Genomic DNA, 14,740 nt, shown 5'->3' with positions numbered 1-14,740 from the left:
ATTGTTTAATGTCATTTACAGTACACAAGTGTAAAGGAGAATGAAATATTTGTTACTCTGGACCCAGTGCAGCACAAGGAACACAACAATAATAATCCAATTTCAGTTCCAAAATATGGTAATCCATCCATGCTGAATCTCTGCAGTCTATGATGTGATAGACTTTTATCATCCACCTGTTCAAGAGCCTGTTCCTGAACCTGGTGGTATGAGTCGTGAGGCTCCTGTACCTCCTTCCTAATGGCAACAGTCAGTAGACAGCATGGCCTAGATGGTGGAGTCCTTGATGACGGATGCTGCTTTTCTGCAGCAGTGCTCCTTGTAGATGTGCTGAACGGTGGGGAGGGCTTTACCCGTGTCGGACTTCCAGATTGTAATGTATCCAGTTATTAATAACTTTCATCATCAATGGCTTATTCTCCTGAGCCTGTGCCATGAATTCTGGGTATCCCACATGAATAGAACCTTCCCCACCTCATTTTCTCAATCCTGAATGGTGATTTTTATTTGTGCAATTTAGTAATGTTGACATCTGTTTTTTTAGGTAATAGATACAGGTCATTGATTTATGGACCAAGTACTGTTGGCAAGGCTGGCGTTTTTGACCTATCCCCCATTGCCCGGAGAAGGCAACAGTGAGCTGCTGAAGTCCAAACAGTGAAATAATTTGCTGAGATATTGCAGTGGACATCTGTGTGTCTGGAATCTCAAAGGGAGGTTAATCGGAGGACATATCTCATTCCAGTGGAAATGGACAATTTGGGCAAATTTAATTCTGCAGTTCCCCTTGGCTCTGAGCTTCATATGTATTAAATATTTGCTTATAGATGTCAATTTATAACTTTTTTTGAGATTTTCCAGCCATTTCACATTTGTTCTGGTTGCCTCATTATAGGAAGGATGTAGAAACTTTAGAGAGAATGCAAAGGATATTTGCCAGTTAGAGAGCACATCTTATGAGGATAGGTTGTGTGAGCTTTGTTTTGTTTTCTTTGGAGCGAAGGAAGATGAGAGGTGACTTGATAGAGGTGTACGAGATGATAAGAAGCATAGATCAAGTGGCTAGCCAGAGATTTTTTCCCAGGGTGGAAATGGCAAGGGGGCATTATTTAAGGTGATTGGAGGAAGGTATAGGGGGATGTTACAGATAAGTTCTTTACATAGAGAGTTGTGAGTGTATGGAATGCCCTGCCAGGGTAGTTGTTAAGGCAAATATATTAGGGGCATTTAAAAAACTCTTGGATAGGCACATGGATGAAAGAGAAATGGAGGACTATGTAGGAGGGAAGAGTTAGATTGATCATGGAGTAGGTTAAAGGGTCGATACAACATCGTGGGCTGAAGTGCCTGTACTATGCTGTATGTTCTATCAACACTAGCTTGCTTTTGCACTCAAGCACTTGTTGCCTGTAGCTCTGTGTTTACGATACTTATACCCCGAAACTGTACTTGAAAATCTGTCTTCCTTTCTGATTGTATTGTTTTATTTCTGCTGTAACTCTGCTGTGTTCGAAATTTCTCTGCAGACATCTGGTGTACTGCATATGGGATCTGCTGCTAGAGTTCCTAATCCCTGAAGCTTCTAACGAGGAGTTCCAAAAGTCTCTGATAACCTTGGCTTCAGGAACCTCAGAGAAAGTGCTGGGATGAGGTAAGCAGTTGATTTGCAGAATTTTTCATTGGCGTTTTCTCTTCTGTGAAGTTCCTCTTGTCCAGCGTGGTGGCATAGCAATTAATGTTATGCTATTACAGCACCAGGGAGCCAGATTCAATACCATCACTGTCCGTAAGGAGTTTGTACATTTCCTCCTTCAGATTAGATGGATTAGATTAGCTTTATTTGTCACATGTACATCAAAACACGCAGTCAAATGCATTGTTGGTGTCAACGACCAACACAGTCTGAGGATGTGCTGAGGGCAGCCCGGAAGTGTCACCACACCTCCGGCCACCAGCATCGCATATCCACAACTCACTACTCACTAACCCTAACCTGTATGTCTTTTAGAATATAGGAGGAAACTGGAGCACCCGAAGGCAATCCACTCGGTCACAGGGGGAGTGCCCAAACTCCTTAGACACAGCGGCAGGAATTGAACCTGATCACTGGCACTGTAAAGCATTGTGCTAGCCACTAAATTGTTGCATGGGTGTAATTAGGTGTCCTGATGAAGGGTCTCGGCCTGAAACGTCGACTGTACCTCTTCCTAGAGATGCTGCCTGGCCTGCTGCGTCCCACCAGCAACTTTGATGTGTCTTGTTAATTGGGTGACCCATGCTTATTGGGCCAGAGGGGTTGTATCTCTGAATGAAATTTGATGTGCTGTGATGTTGATGGCCAGCACCCACTTACTTTGATTGTCATGGTGGCACAGTCCTCAGTCCTCCATTATGATAAAGCATCCAATCCCGAGAAACAAACATTATAATCAATATACCAACTCCCTTCTGTAGTTAGCAGTCCAGCTCATTTCAGCACTTGTGAATCAACAATGACCTCCAGAATGATTCTCCTTAACTCTAAGTGACTAAGCTTTAACTTTAAGTCATAAGCCACTTAAAAGATATCCTGCCTGCCTTCCAATCTAAGATTTGTTCCCTTGTGTAATAAACTCCAAATGTCCATTCTGTTTTTGTTTAATTTTCTCAGATCAGCAGTGGCATATTAGTTCTTGTTTCAGCCACAAACCTGTTGGAGGGAATTCCAATTGTGCTGGCATAGCAGGGACACAGTCACATTCCAATCTGAATAAGCAATTTTGTTCTTGCATAGCATAGAATCAAAGGGTCCAATCATCTGAATTTACAGGCCAAATTCTCCACATTAAAGTCTATTTAACTTTAAAGACTGTGACCAGTGGAAGACAAGCTGGACCAGGACAACATCCCGTGCACCATCAATGCCACTCAGGGACTTGGACTATATATTTAGTGTGACTGTATGTATTCCTGCTATTGTAACTATAATGTGCTGTGTGCTGTTGGTACTGTGTTTTGCACTTTAGTCCTAGAACACTGTTTCATTTGTTTGAATGGCAATTAAACTTGAACTTGAAACTCCTAGAGTTGTAAAGAGCTATTTGTTTCTTCACAGTTGAAACAAGGTTTACCTTTGGATTAACTTGTACTTTTCTTTCTTGTATAGACAAGAACCATCTCCACCCATCAACTGAATATTAAAGGAAGCATATTTCAAGAACATTACTGGGACATTGCTAAAAGAGATCAGATAACCAAAATGGATGCGAGATACAGGCTTAGCTTAAATCCTGTAAATTTCAGCTTCAGATTCGTAGTACAATGGCAGCACTAATCAGCTATTTATTGAAAATGTTAATGCATGTTAGAAATTGTCTTGCGCCTTGTCTAGCTTTGTGGAGATTATTTGAATGAGTATTTTACACTGTACTGGCCCTCTTCAGTGCCACAAATGTGTGCAAGGAAATCAAGATGATTGTCATGTTTGATATGTAACAAGTACTTCACATAAATGTGAGTTTTAAATGGTTTTAAATTCATTAGATGCAGTACCTCTGAGGCAGGTTTATATGATAGGCTTCTAAACTATTCCTTCTCAACAATTAATGACTGATGGTTGTTCTACCAAGGCCAGTCTCCACAAGTGCACTAATTAAGATATATTTATTTGAACATTACTGAATCAGAAATACTGGCACTGAATAGCACAATGAGCACCTACTGTTCAGCACTTTTTGGGCACCAAATTCATGAAGTTCTTCTGAATCATTTCATTTCACCTTTTATGGATTCTTTAAGTGTGGAGGACCTTCTCTATTAGTGTGGAAGAAGCTCTGTAGAAGTGTTAGATGGTTCATCCTCTGCCTTTTCATCAGAGGAACAGCTCTGAGGAATTTCTCAGATAAACAGTCAAGCTGCAGTACTTCCTTGTCCAATATGCTGTTTGAGAACCTATCCTTGTGTTTGTCACAATACGTCCTGGAATGGAGCAGGAGTCATCAAAATCAAATTTGTTTTATTTAAGACCTAATTGACAAAAGTGCTTTGTTAATTTAACTGCTATATGTAAGTTGGACTATCAGGAGTAGCTGCTGTACAAGACGTTACTCCTTCGTAATTTTGACTAGACGTGAGTCTGTGACGTTAAATGGCGCTGCTGGGAATGCTCGGCAGTATGAGCAGCGTTGGTGGAGAAAGAAACACAACTAACAAATGGTTCAGTGGCCGCTCGTTCAAACTTTGACCTGCTGAGTATCTTCAGTATTTATTTTCAATTTACATTTCCAGCAAGTGCAGTATTTTATGTTTCTGTGAATTCGATATTTATAGTTTCTAAAAATGTTTGAGATGTTATATTTTCATCTCACTTAGTCATAGTTTGGGTGAAGGTTAAATATCTCTATTACTTGTGTTACAGTTTTTCGTTTACCTACAGTTGTCATTTGTAACTTGTAACCAATGCAGAGTGAAATATGCTTCCCGTCTGGTTGAAGTATTGTGCTCAACCACTTGGTCTCGTTCCTCCTTTCTATCTACTCTTCTGCGTACCTGTTATTGCACTGAGCTGATGTTGGTTGCTTATTTCATTAAATATTTATTTTAAGGCCACACCTTGAAGATAGAAGTAGGTGCCCAAATGTATCAAATCATTCTACGTTAGATTTTAAGAATCATCTGTATAGAAATCTGTCTTCCGTGGACAAAGAGTGAAATAAAGAAGAGTATCAAAGCACAAATGCAAGGTTAAACCATTCACTGAATTCACTAAGAGCCATTCTGTTCTAACTTGTTGAGCCTGCTGTTAGATATAGAAGTGGAACCAACTTTTGAGAATGCTGCTTGGTTTAAGTATTCAGTAGAGGTATCAAACAGGTGTGAAACTAAACCACTACGTCCAACAAGCTCCATCTGGGATCTGAAGTACTTATGTTAAAACCAGGGAGCTTTATGACAGTGTAAGTTCCAATTTGTAGAAAGCTTCAAAGTTCGAACTCTGTGCTGGTGGTGTAGTAGCATCCGCACCCGGGCTTCGGAACGATAGGTAAAGCCAGATTTTGAATCTCTTTCCTAGATGCTCTTTCGTCACCACCTTTGATTCGGCCTATGAGAGCGTTGCTGCCAGCAAATCTGAATATTGCATTGGAGCTGTGCTTAGCCACACAGTCATATGTATAAAGTGAGTCGAACAGGGGGCTAAGCACACAGCCTTGTGGTGCTCCTGTGCTGATGGAGGTCGTGGAGGAGATGTTGTTGCCAATCCAAACTGACTGGTGTCTGCAAGTGAGGAAATCTAGGATCCAATTGCACACAGAGGTATTGGGGCCAAGGTCTTGGTGCTTATTGATTAGTTTTGAGGGGATGATGGTATTGAATGCAGAGTTATAGTTGATAAAGAGCACTCCCTGAAAGAGAGATTTAGACATTTAGTCTTCTTATAATAATTAATCATCCAGATCAGGAAACTTAAGAGGCAGAACCCTGACACTATATGGACCAAGGAAAGTCGGGAAAAGGCTGGCGATTAGGAAAATCAGCTGGTGAGATTCTGAGGACAACTGGATCAACTTGAATTTCCAGAGTATGACTGCATGGTTCTATTATACATGGGAGCCAGTAAACAGGGCTCTGGCTTTTGAGAATTAGTATTTGTATCAACTAAAGACCTGATCTGATCAACTGGCAGGAGTGTTTTGCTCATATGTTAAGTGCCATGCCCTATGATATGGATCATGAGTGTTTTTGGCAAATTTTTCTGCAGAGGTGGTTTGCCATTGCCTTCTTCTAGGCAGTGTTTTTACAGGTCGAGTGACCCTAGCCATTATCAATAATCTTCAGAGATTGTTTGCTTGGCATCAGTGGTTGCATAACCAGGACTTGTGATATGCTCCAGCTGCTCACCACCTGCTGCCATGGCTTCACATGACCCTGATCAGGTGGGCTTAGCAGGTGCTACACCTACCCAAGGGTGACCTGCAGGATAGCGACATATCTCACCCCGCCACCCCATGAAGGTGGGAAAGAGTTGTTATTCCTTATATATAAAGTCCCTAAAGCTGATCTTAACACAGCTAATTTCATATCCGGGAAACTGATCATAAATTTTGGATGATGGTGTGAAAAGAAACAAGGACCAGATGTAATTGGGCCCTGAGGAGGATTGGCCCAAATAATAAACAGAATTGCTTGTTGAATGTTAAAGATTATTTTATTTATCACTTGTACAAGGGTGTGCTGGGGGCAGCCTGCAAGTATCATTGTGTTTCTGGTGCCAACATAGCATGCCCACAGCTTATTAATCATAACCCATGTGTACGTCTTTGGACTGTGGGAGGAACCTGGAGTACCTGGAGGAAACCTACGTAGTCGTGGGGACAGCATTACAAACTCCTTACAGACAGTGGCAGGAATTGATCAGGGATCACTGATGCTGTAAAGCGTGCTATCTACCCTCTCTTCATTCTCTTTCACCTAGTGGCCACCCATTTTAATTCCACTTCCTATTCCCATTCCGACATGTCAGTCTATGGCCTCCTCTACTGTCATAATCAAGCCACACTCAGGTTGGAGGAGCAACACCCTATTTTCCGACTGGGTAGCCTCCAACCTGATAGCATGAACATCAATTTCTCAAACTTCCAGTAATGCCCCCCCCCTTCACCATTTCCCATTCCCATTTCCCTCTTATCTCCTTACCTGCCCATCATCTCCCTCTGGTGCTCCTCCTCTTTTTCCATGGCTTTCAGTCCTCTCCTATTAGATTCACCCTCCTCCAGCCCTATATCTCTTTCACAAACAATTTCCCAGCTGTTTACTTCACCCCTACCCTCCCCCTCCCCACTTTCTTACTCTGACTCCTCATCTTTTTTTCCAGTGCTGATGAAGGGTCTCAGCCCAAAATGTAGACTACTCTTTTCCATAGATGCTGTCTGACCTGCTGAGTTCCTCCACCTGACCTGCTGAGTTTGTGTGTGTTGCTTGGTTTTCCAGCATCTGCAGATTTTCTCTTGTCTGGGTTAATATGTGAGAAGCGTTTGATGGCTCTGGGTCTGTACTCACTGGATTTTAGAAGAATGAAGGAGGATCTAATTGAAACCTATCAAATATTGAAAGGTCTGGATTGTGTGAATGTGGAGAGGATATTTCCTGTTGTGGGGAAGTCTAGAACCAGAGGACACAATCTCAGAATAGAGGTTTCATTTAGAACAGAGATGAAGAGGAATTTCTTTAGCCAGAGAGTGGTGAATCTGGAATTTGGTGCCACAGGCAGCTGTGGAGGTCAAGTCATTGGGTATATTTGAAGCAGAGGTTGATAGGTTCTTGATTAATTAGGGTGTCAAAGATTACAGGGAGAGGACAGGAGAATGCGGTTCAGAGGGATAATAAATCAGCCGTGCTGGAGCAAACGCGATGGGCTAATGTTACGATGCAGAATGCTACATGGGTGAACAGCTGTTGTAATTGCAGGTGGTAACAGTTCCAGTTAGCTCACAGTTTGTATTGTACTTGATACTGAAAATGCACTGATGTATGGAGAACAATGTGCTCAGTTTTGTAAAAGAGCTATAGTTTATGATGTTGATTGTGCACTAAAGTTTGCAGAATAAAGCTTTGAAGATGAATGTAAATATCAGATCCTCTGGTTAGTGTATTTTCAACTTTTGCCTAACACCATCACTGCTTCAACACCATCACAAAAAGCGTTTCTGACCAAAAGAAACACATTGAATATTTTTACATACAGTACTGTGCAAAAGTCTTAGGCACATACAGTGGCAAGCAAAAGTTTGGGCGCCTGATCAAAATTTCTGTTACTGTGAATAGCTAAGCGAGTAAAAGATTAACTGATTTCCAAAAGGCATAAGGTTAAAAATGACACATTTCTTTAATATTTTAAGCAAGAAAACTTCTTTATTTCCATCTTTTACAGCTTCAAAATAACAAAAAAAGAAAATGGCCAGAAGCAAAAGTTTGGGCACCCTGCATGGCAGTACTTAGTAACACCCCCTTTGGCGAGTACAGTATCACAGCTTGTAAACGCTTTTTGTAGTCAGCTAAGAGTCTTTCAATTCTTGTTTGGAGGATTTTCACCCATTCTTCCTTGCAAAAGGCTTCTTGTTCTGAGAGCTACTTGGGCGGTCTTGCATGCACTGCTCTTTTGAGGTCTATCCACAGATTCTCGATGATGTTTAGGTCGGAGGCTTGCGCCTCTTGAGGTAGTCCATTGTGGATCTTGAGGTGTGTTTAGGTTCATCCTGTTGTAGAAGCCATCCTCTTTTCATCTTTGGCTTTTTTACAGACGGTGTGATGTTTGCTTCCAGAATTTGCTGGTATTTAATTGAATCCATTCTTCCCTCTACCAGTGAAATGTTCCCCATGCCACTGGCTGCAACACAAGCCCAAAGCATGATCGATCCACCCCTGTGCTTAACAGTTGGAGAGGGGTTCTTTTCATGAAATTCTGCACCTTTTTTTCTCCAAACATACCTTTGCTCATTGCGGCCAAAAAGTTCTATTCAAAAAGTTCAAAGGAACATCTAAACAAGCCTGGTGCATTTTGGAAACAAGTCCTGTGGACTGATGAAATTAAAATAGAACTTTTTGGCCCCCTCCTGGAAGTTTTCATGTTTGATTGTTTTGCAACATTGAATTACAGTGGATTTAATTTGACTTTTTTTTTAACTGATTAACAGAAAAAGACTGTCATATCAAAGTGAAAACAAATCTTTACAAATGATCTAAATTAATTACAAATATAAAACACAAAATAATTGATTGCACAAGTATTCACCCCCTTTAATATGACACAGCAAATCATCACTGGTGCAATCAATTGTCTTTCGAAGTCACATAATTCGTTAAATAGAGATCACATGAGCAGTCAAGCTGTTTCAATGCATTGTAGTAAAAATATACCTGTATTAGGAAGGTTCAATTGCTGGTGAGTCAGCATCCTGGCAAAAACTACACCATGAAGACAAAAGAACACTCCAAGCAACCCCACAGGAATGTTATTGAAAAGCACTAGTCAGGAGATGGATACAAGAAAATTTCCAAGTCCCTTGGAGTACAGTTAAGTCAATCGTCAAGAAATGGAAAGAATATGGCACAGCTGTAAATCTGCCGAGAGCAGGCCACTCTCAAAAACTGAGTGACCATGCAAAAATGGGACTAGTGAGGGAGGCCACTCAGAGACCCATGACTAGAGGAGTTACAAGCTTCAGTGGGTGAGATGGGAGAGACTGCACATACAACTGTTGCCCGGGTGCTTCACCAGTCACAGCTTTATGAGAGAGTTGCAAAGAGAAAGCCACTGTTGAAAAATACTAACATGAAATCTCAGCTAGAGTTTGCCAGAAGGCATGTGGGAGACTCTGAGGTCAGCTGGAATAAGATTCTATGGTCTGATGAAAACAAAATTGAGTTTTTTGTCCATCAGACTAAACACTTACGCCAAACACCACACATCATCAAAAACGCACCATCCCTAATGTGAAGCATGGTGGTGGCTGCATCATTTTGTGGGGATGATTCACTGCAGCAGGCCTTGGAAGGCTTGTGAAGGTAGAAGGTAAAATGAGTTCAGCAAAATACAGGGAAATCATGGCAGAAAGCCTAATGCAGTCTACAAGAGAACTGCGACTTTGGAGAAGATTTGTTTTCCAGCAAGACAAAGACACCCAACCATAAAGCCAAACCTACACAGGGATGGCTTAAAAACAACAAAGTTAATGTCCTGGAGTGGCCAAATCAGAGTCCAGACCTCAATTCAATTGAGAATTTGTGACTGGACTTGAAAAGGACTGTTCATTCATGATCCCCATGCAATCTGACAGCATGAGCAGTTTTGTAAAGAAGAATGGGGAAAATTTGCAGTGTCATATGTGCAAAGCTCATAGAGACCTATCCACACAGACTTAAAGCTGTAATTGCTGCAAAAGGTGCATCTACTAAATACTGACTCGAAGGGGGTGAATACTTATGCAATCAACTATTTTGTGTTTTATATTTGTAATTAATTTAGATCACTTTGTGGAGATCTGTTTTTACTTTAACATGAAAGAGTCAAAAAAGCCAAATTAAATACACTGTGATTTAATGTTGTAAAACAATAAAACATGAAAACTTCCAAGAGGGATGGGTGAATACTTTTTATAGGCACTGTATATAGCTAGGATGCCTAAGACTTTTGCACAGTACTGCAGCAATTTTATCTATTGCATTGTACTGCTGCCACAACAAAAAATAAATTTCGTGACGTGTGAGTGATGATAAACCTGATTTTGATATGGGTCTGTATTGTGGACTGAGAGTGGGAAGGGGGCAAGGAGAGGGGAATTGTGATTGGGACAAGGGGAAGGGAGAGAGGCAGTGAGTGGGAAGCACCTGAGAGACATCTGTAATGATCAATAAACCAATTGTTTGGAATCACATGGCCTTGCCTGGTGTCTCAGGGCTGGGTGTGTCTGCAACCACACCATCCAAGTGCACTGGCACTCCTCCTCTGCCACCTGTCCCACACTCCTCCTGCAGCGCTCCACCCTCAGCATTCCCAACATCCTATGCTCCCAGCAGATTCACAAACTCACTCACCTCTCCACGTTGACAAATACAGCACTGTGTAAACGTCTTAGTCACCCCATGTGCCTAAGACTCTTGTACAGCACTGTAGTAAACGACATTATTTAATGGTGTGGGCATCGTTGTCAAGGCCACCATTTTACTTCCCATCCCTAAATATCCCTGAGAAAGTGGTGGTGAGGTGGCACTTTATCTGTGGGTGTACAAAGGTCTGCTATAGTGCTGTGTTAATGCTGGGAAGTTATTATCAGAAAGAAGAGGGATGGAACTTGAAACACACACAAAATGCTGTAGGAACTCAGCAGGTCAGGCAGCACCTGTGGAGGGAACAGGCTGAGACCCTTCAGCAGGCCTGGAAAGAAAGAGGGGAGATGCCGAGTTTAAAAAAGGTGGTGCGAATGGGCAGAGCACGAGCTGGCAGGTGATTGGTGGATCCAGATGATGGAGGATTAATAGACAGGTAAGTGAGGGGCAAGAGGGGGAATAATTTAATAAACTGGTAGATGATAGGTATAGAGATATGAAGTTGAAGAAGGTGGACTCTGGTAGGAGAAGACATCAGACCTTGTAGTAAGGGAAGGAAGTGAGGAGGATCTGGGTAATGAGCAAATAGAGAAATTGGGGCTGGAGAAAGAGGTAGGGACAACTCAAAGATTCCTTTCATCTTTGATAGTTTAATGTTGCCTGTTTGAGATGCTGTACATGACCAATGCATCAGAGAACCCACATTGCATCACCAAAGAATATATCAGCAGGTAAGAAATGGCTGCAAATTATATACAGAAGCAAAATCTGAGCTTATGTATATATTTTCCCAAAATCTTGTGTGGCATTCTGATAATAAGATGTTCATTAGTAGTTTAGTACTGTATTTTAGATGGTGTGGAGAAATACTCCACAGGGGAATATATCATTGCCTCAATTCCAAGCATTCTAATGTTAAGCATTCAATGTCTAAAGTTCTAAACGTCTAAAATTAAAGTTCAAAGTCATTTTATTATCAAAGTACTGTGTGTACAACCTTGTGATTTATTTTATTGCAGGCATTCACAGTAGATCAAAGAAATACAATAGAATCAATGACAAGTGTGCAGAGGAACAACTGTGCAAAAATAAATAAATAATACTGAGAACGTGAGTTGTAGAGTCCTTGAAAGTGAGTCCATAAGTTGTGGAATTTGTTCAGAGTTGAGGTGAATGAAGTTATCCACACTGATTCAGGAGCCTCATGGTTCATGATAACACCCTGAAGATTTGTGTCCAGCTTTGGGTCTGACGCTTTTTGGGTTGGTGCAAGGTAGATCATTTAATCTCTGACACATTGGTTATGATGTGTGACATGGTTATTGGTCCCTTCTATATCATAGAGTAATAGAAAAGCACAGCACAGAAACAGGCCCTTCAGCCCATCTAGTCCCTGCTGAATCATTTAAACTGCCTACTTCCATCGACCTGCACCCAGACCACAGCCCTCCATACCCTACCATCCACATACCTATCCAAACTTCTCTCAAATGTTGAGACAAAATATTTCTTATTAAGACCTTCCTCTTGCAAAGCTTGGCCATGTAGCAGTTAGTATTATGCTTTACAGCACCGGTGACTTGGGTCCAATTCCTGCTGCGGTCTGTAAGCAGTTTGTTCGTTCTCCCCATGTCTGTGTGATTTTCGCTCCACATTCCAGAGGTACAGGTTAGTAGATTAACTGGTCACATGGGTATAGTTCGTCAGGCCAGTTATGGCCAGTTAACCATGCTGTATCTCTAAATAAAAAAAATCCGATCTCCAACTCCTTTCACCACAAATGATAAAACATCTTAAAATAGCATCTTTCTTTCCAGTATGAATATCTCAAAAGTGATAGATTAGATCTGGAAAGATATAAATCAAAGGTACCTATATTGTGTGATGTTAATGGATATAGTTGAAGGTTTTCTCAGTATTACAGAGAACACTGAAAACACGTCATTCAGGCTGATACAATAAACAATATTCAAATATTAATTAATTAATTGGTTGTTTGCAGCTGCCAACTAAATTGCTACACTTTTTAAACTCTAGAGTCATAGAGCACTACAGTGCAAAAACATGTTTTTTTTCTGCTTAGTCCTGGACCATAGCCCTCAATACCCATCCCATCCACGTACCTATCCAAACTTTTTTTAAATGTTAAAATCAAGCTCACATACACCACCTCTGCTGGCAGCTCATTCCACACTCTCACGACTGCCTGAGTGAGAAGTTCCCCCTCATGTTCCTTGTAAACTTTTCACCTTTCACCCAAACCCTTGACCTCCAGTTCTAGTCTCACTCAATCTCAGTGTAAAAAGACAGCTCGCATTTACCTTATCTATACCTGTGACAATTTTATAATCAGTACCGTGCAAAAGTCATAGGCACGTATATATAACATAGAGCGGAGACCAAGTTTGAACATCTGGCAGGAGCAAAGGATCACAAACAAGAGAAAATCTGCAGATGCTGGAAATCCAGGCAACACACACAAAATGCTGAAGGAACTCAGCAGGCCAGGCAACGTCTATGGAAATGAGTACAGGTGATGTTTCAGGCTGAGACCCTTCAGCAGAAAAGATAGAAAAAAAAACGATGAGGAGTGAGACTCAGACTCTGACTTATCTTTTTTTTTCTCCAGTCCTCATGGACTCCTCATCTTTTTTCTCCAGTCTTGCACACCCAGCCCTGAGACAACAGGCAAGGTCATCTAATTCCAAGTAATTGGTTTATTAACCAATATCTCTCTGGTGCTTCCTGCTCCCCCCCGTCACTTCCCCTTTTCCCAACCATGATTCCCCTCTCCCTGCCCCCTTCCCATTCTCAGTCCACAATAGAGACCTATATCAGAATCAGGTTTATCATCACTCACAAATGTCATGAAATTTGTTTTTTGTGGCAACAGTACAGTGCAATACATAAAATTACTACAGTACTATGCAAAAGTCTTGGGCACCCTAGCCTAAGAGTTCTGCACGGTAACATGTCTCTATTAAATCTATCACTATGAAGTTATTCCTATTTTTAAAGCATCATTAGGAGGGTTTGGAAGGCCTTGGGGCAGATGGGACCAATGCGCCACGCATCAAAGTCAGCGTGGATGAGTTGGACTAAAGGGCATGTTTCCATGCTGAATCAACACACATCAAAGTTGCTGGTGAACGCAGCAGGCCAGGCAGCATCTCTTGGAAGAGGTACAGTCAACGTTTTGGGCCGAGACCCTTCGTCAGGACTAACTGAAGGAAGAGTGAGTAAGAGATTTGAAAGTGGGAGGGGGAGGGGGAGATCCAAAATGATCGGAGAAGACAGGAGGGGGAGGGATGGAGTCAAGAGCTGGACAGGTGATTGGCAAAAGGGATATGAGAGGATCTCAAATAATGATTCATTATTTGTGTTCTGATCTTTTTGGTATATTTAAATTATTTCTGAGAAACGTCTGCTGTCTTGATACACTCCAATGATTTGCTCGCAATCTTGTCCTTTCTATCACCAATTGAAAAGTAAAATTCTTAGTGCAATTTGGAAAGAACTTGGCATTTCTTTAGCTCTTTCTCTTTGCAAACTTACATGTACACATTAATTTCACATACGTCAATTGTGTTATAACTGGACATGAGAGGGAAACATTTTCTACACACAGGAAGAGTGAATAGCATATTTCTGTAATGTTATACACTCTTTAATGTCCCCAGGAGGAAACAAGAAAATATGAGAATCCTGGCTCTACAAACACTAAGAAAGCCAACACTCCTGCGGTTTGAATCTGAACACTAGTGTAAGGGAGTGAGAGCTAATGTTACTAAATGAATAACCCAAAGGCCAGGACTATTAGGCCTGGGAATGTGAGTTCGTATCCCAGCATGGCATTTTGAGAATTTAAAATGGATCCAAAATTCTGGAGGTAGAATTAAAACAACATCAGTAACTGAGTGGCCATGAAGTTATCTGACATGTGTGAAAAATGACTTGGTTCATTGTGTTGTCTTGTTGCTTGTTGTGTTCTGTGTTGTTCTGCCGAGCATTGTGGGCATGATACGTTGGCACTGGAACATGTGGCTGGTTGTAAATGCAAACAACACATTTCACTGTATGCAGTTTTTTTCTTTTTCCTTGCTCTTATTTCGCATTACTTACTTAATTTTATATATATTTCTTCTTGTAATTTCCCACA

General features: G+C 41.3%; 1 protein-coding gene across 1 annotated transcript in view; it reads left to right on the top strand.

The window, feature by feature from the left end:
• Nucleotides 1–6,892, top strand: part of snx19b (sorting nexin 19b) — a 193,371-nt gene extending 186,479 nt beyond the window's left edge. Inside the window, exons 11-12 of the mRNA XM_063038470.1 lie at nt 1,527–1,651; nt 3,146–6,892. Of these exons, the coding sequence (XP_062894540.1) occupies nt 1,527–1,650 (124 nt within the window). The 3' untranslated portion in view covers nt 1,651; nt 3,146–6,892. The remainder of the gene's footprint in view (nt 1–1,526; nt 1,652–3,145) is intronic.
• Nucleotides 6,893–14,740: the final 7,848 nt, after the last annotated feature.

Source organism: Mobula hypostoma, chromosome X2 (genome assembly GCF_963921235.1).
Source record: "Mobula hypostoma chromosome X2, sMobHyp1.1, whole genome shotgun sequence".
Taxonomy (NCBI): domain Eukaryota; kingdom Metazoa; phylum Chordata; class Chondrichthyes; order Myliobatiformes; family Myliobatidae; genus Mobula; species Mobula hypostoma.
Note: the sequence above shows the minus strand (reverse complement) of the source record. Positions and strands in the feature narration are given on the sequence as shown.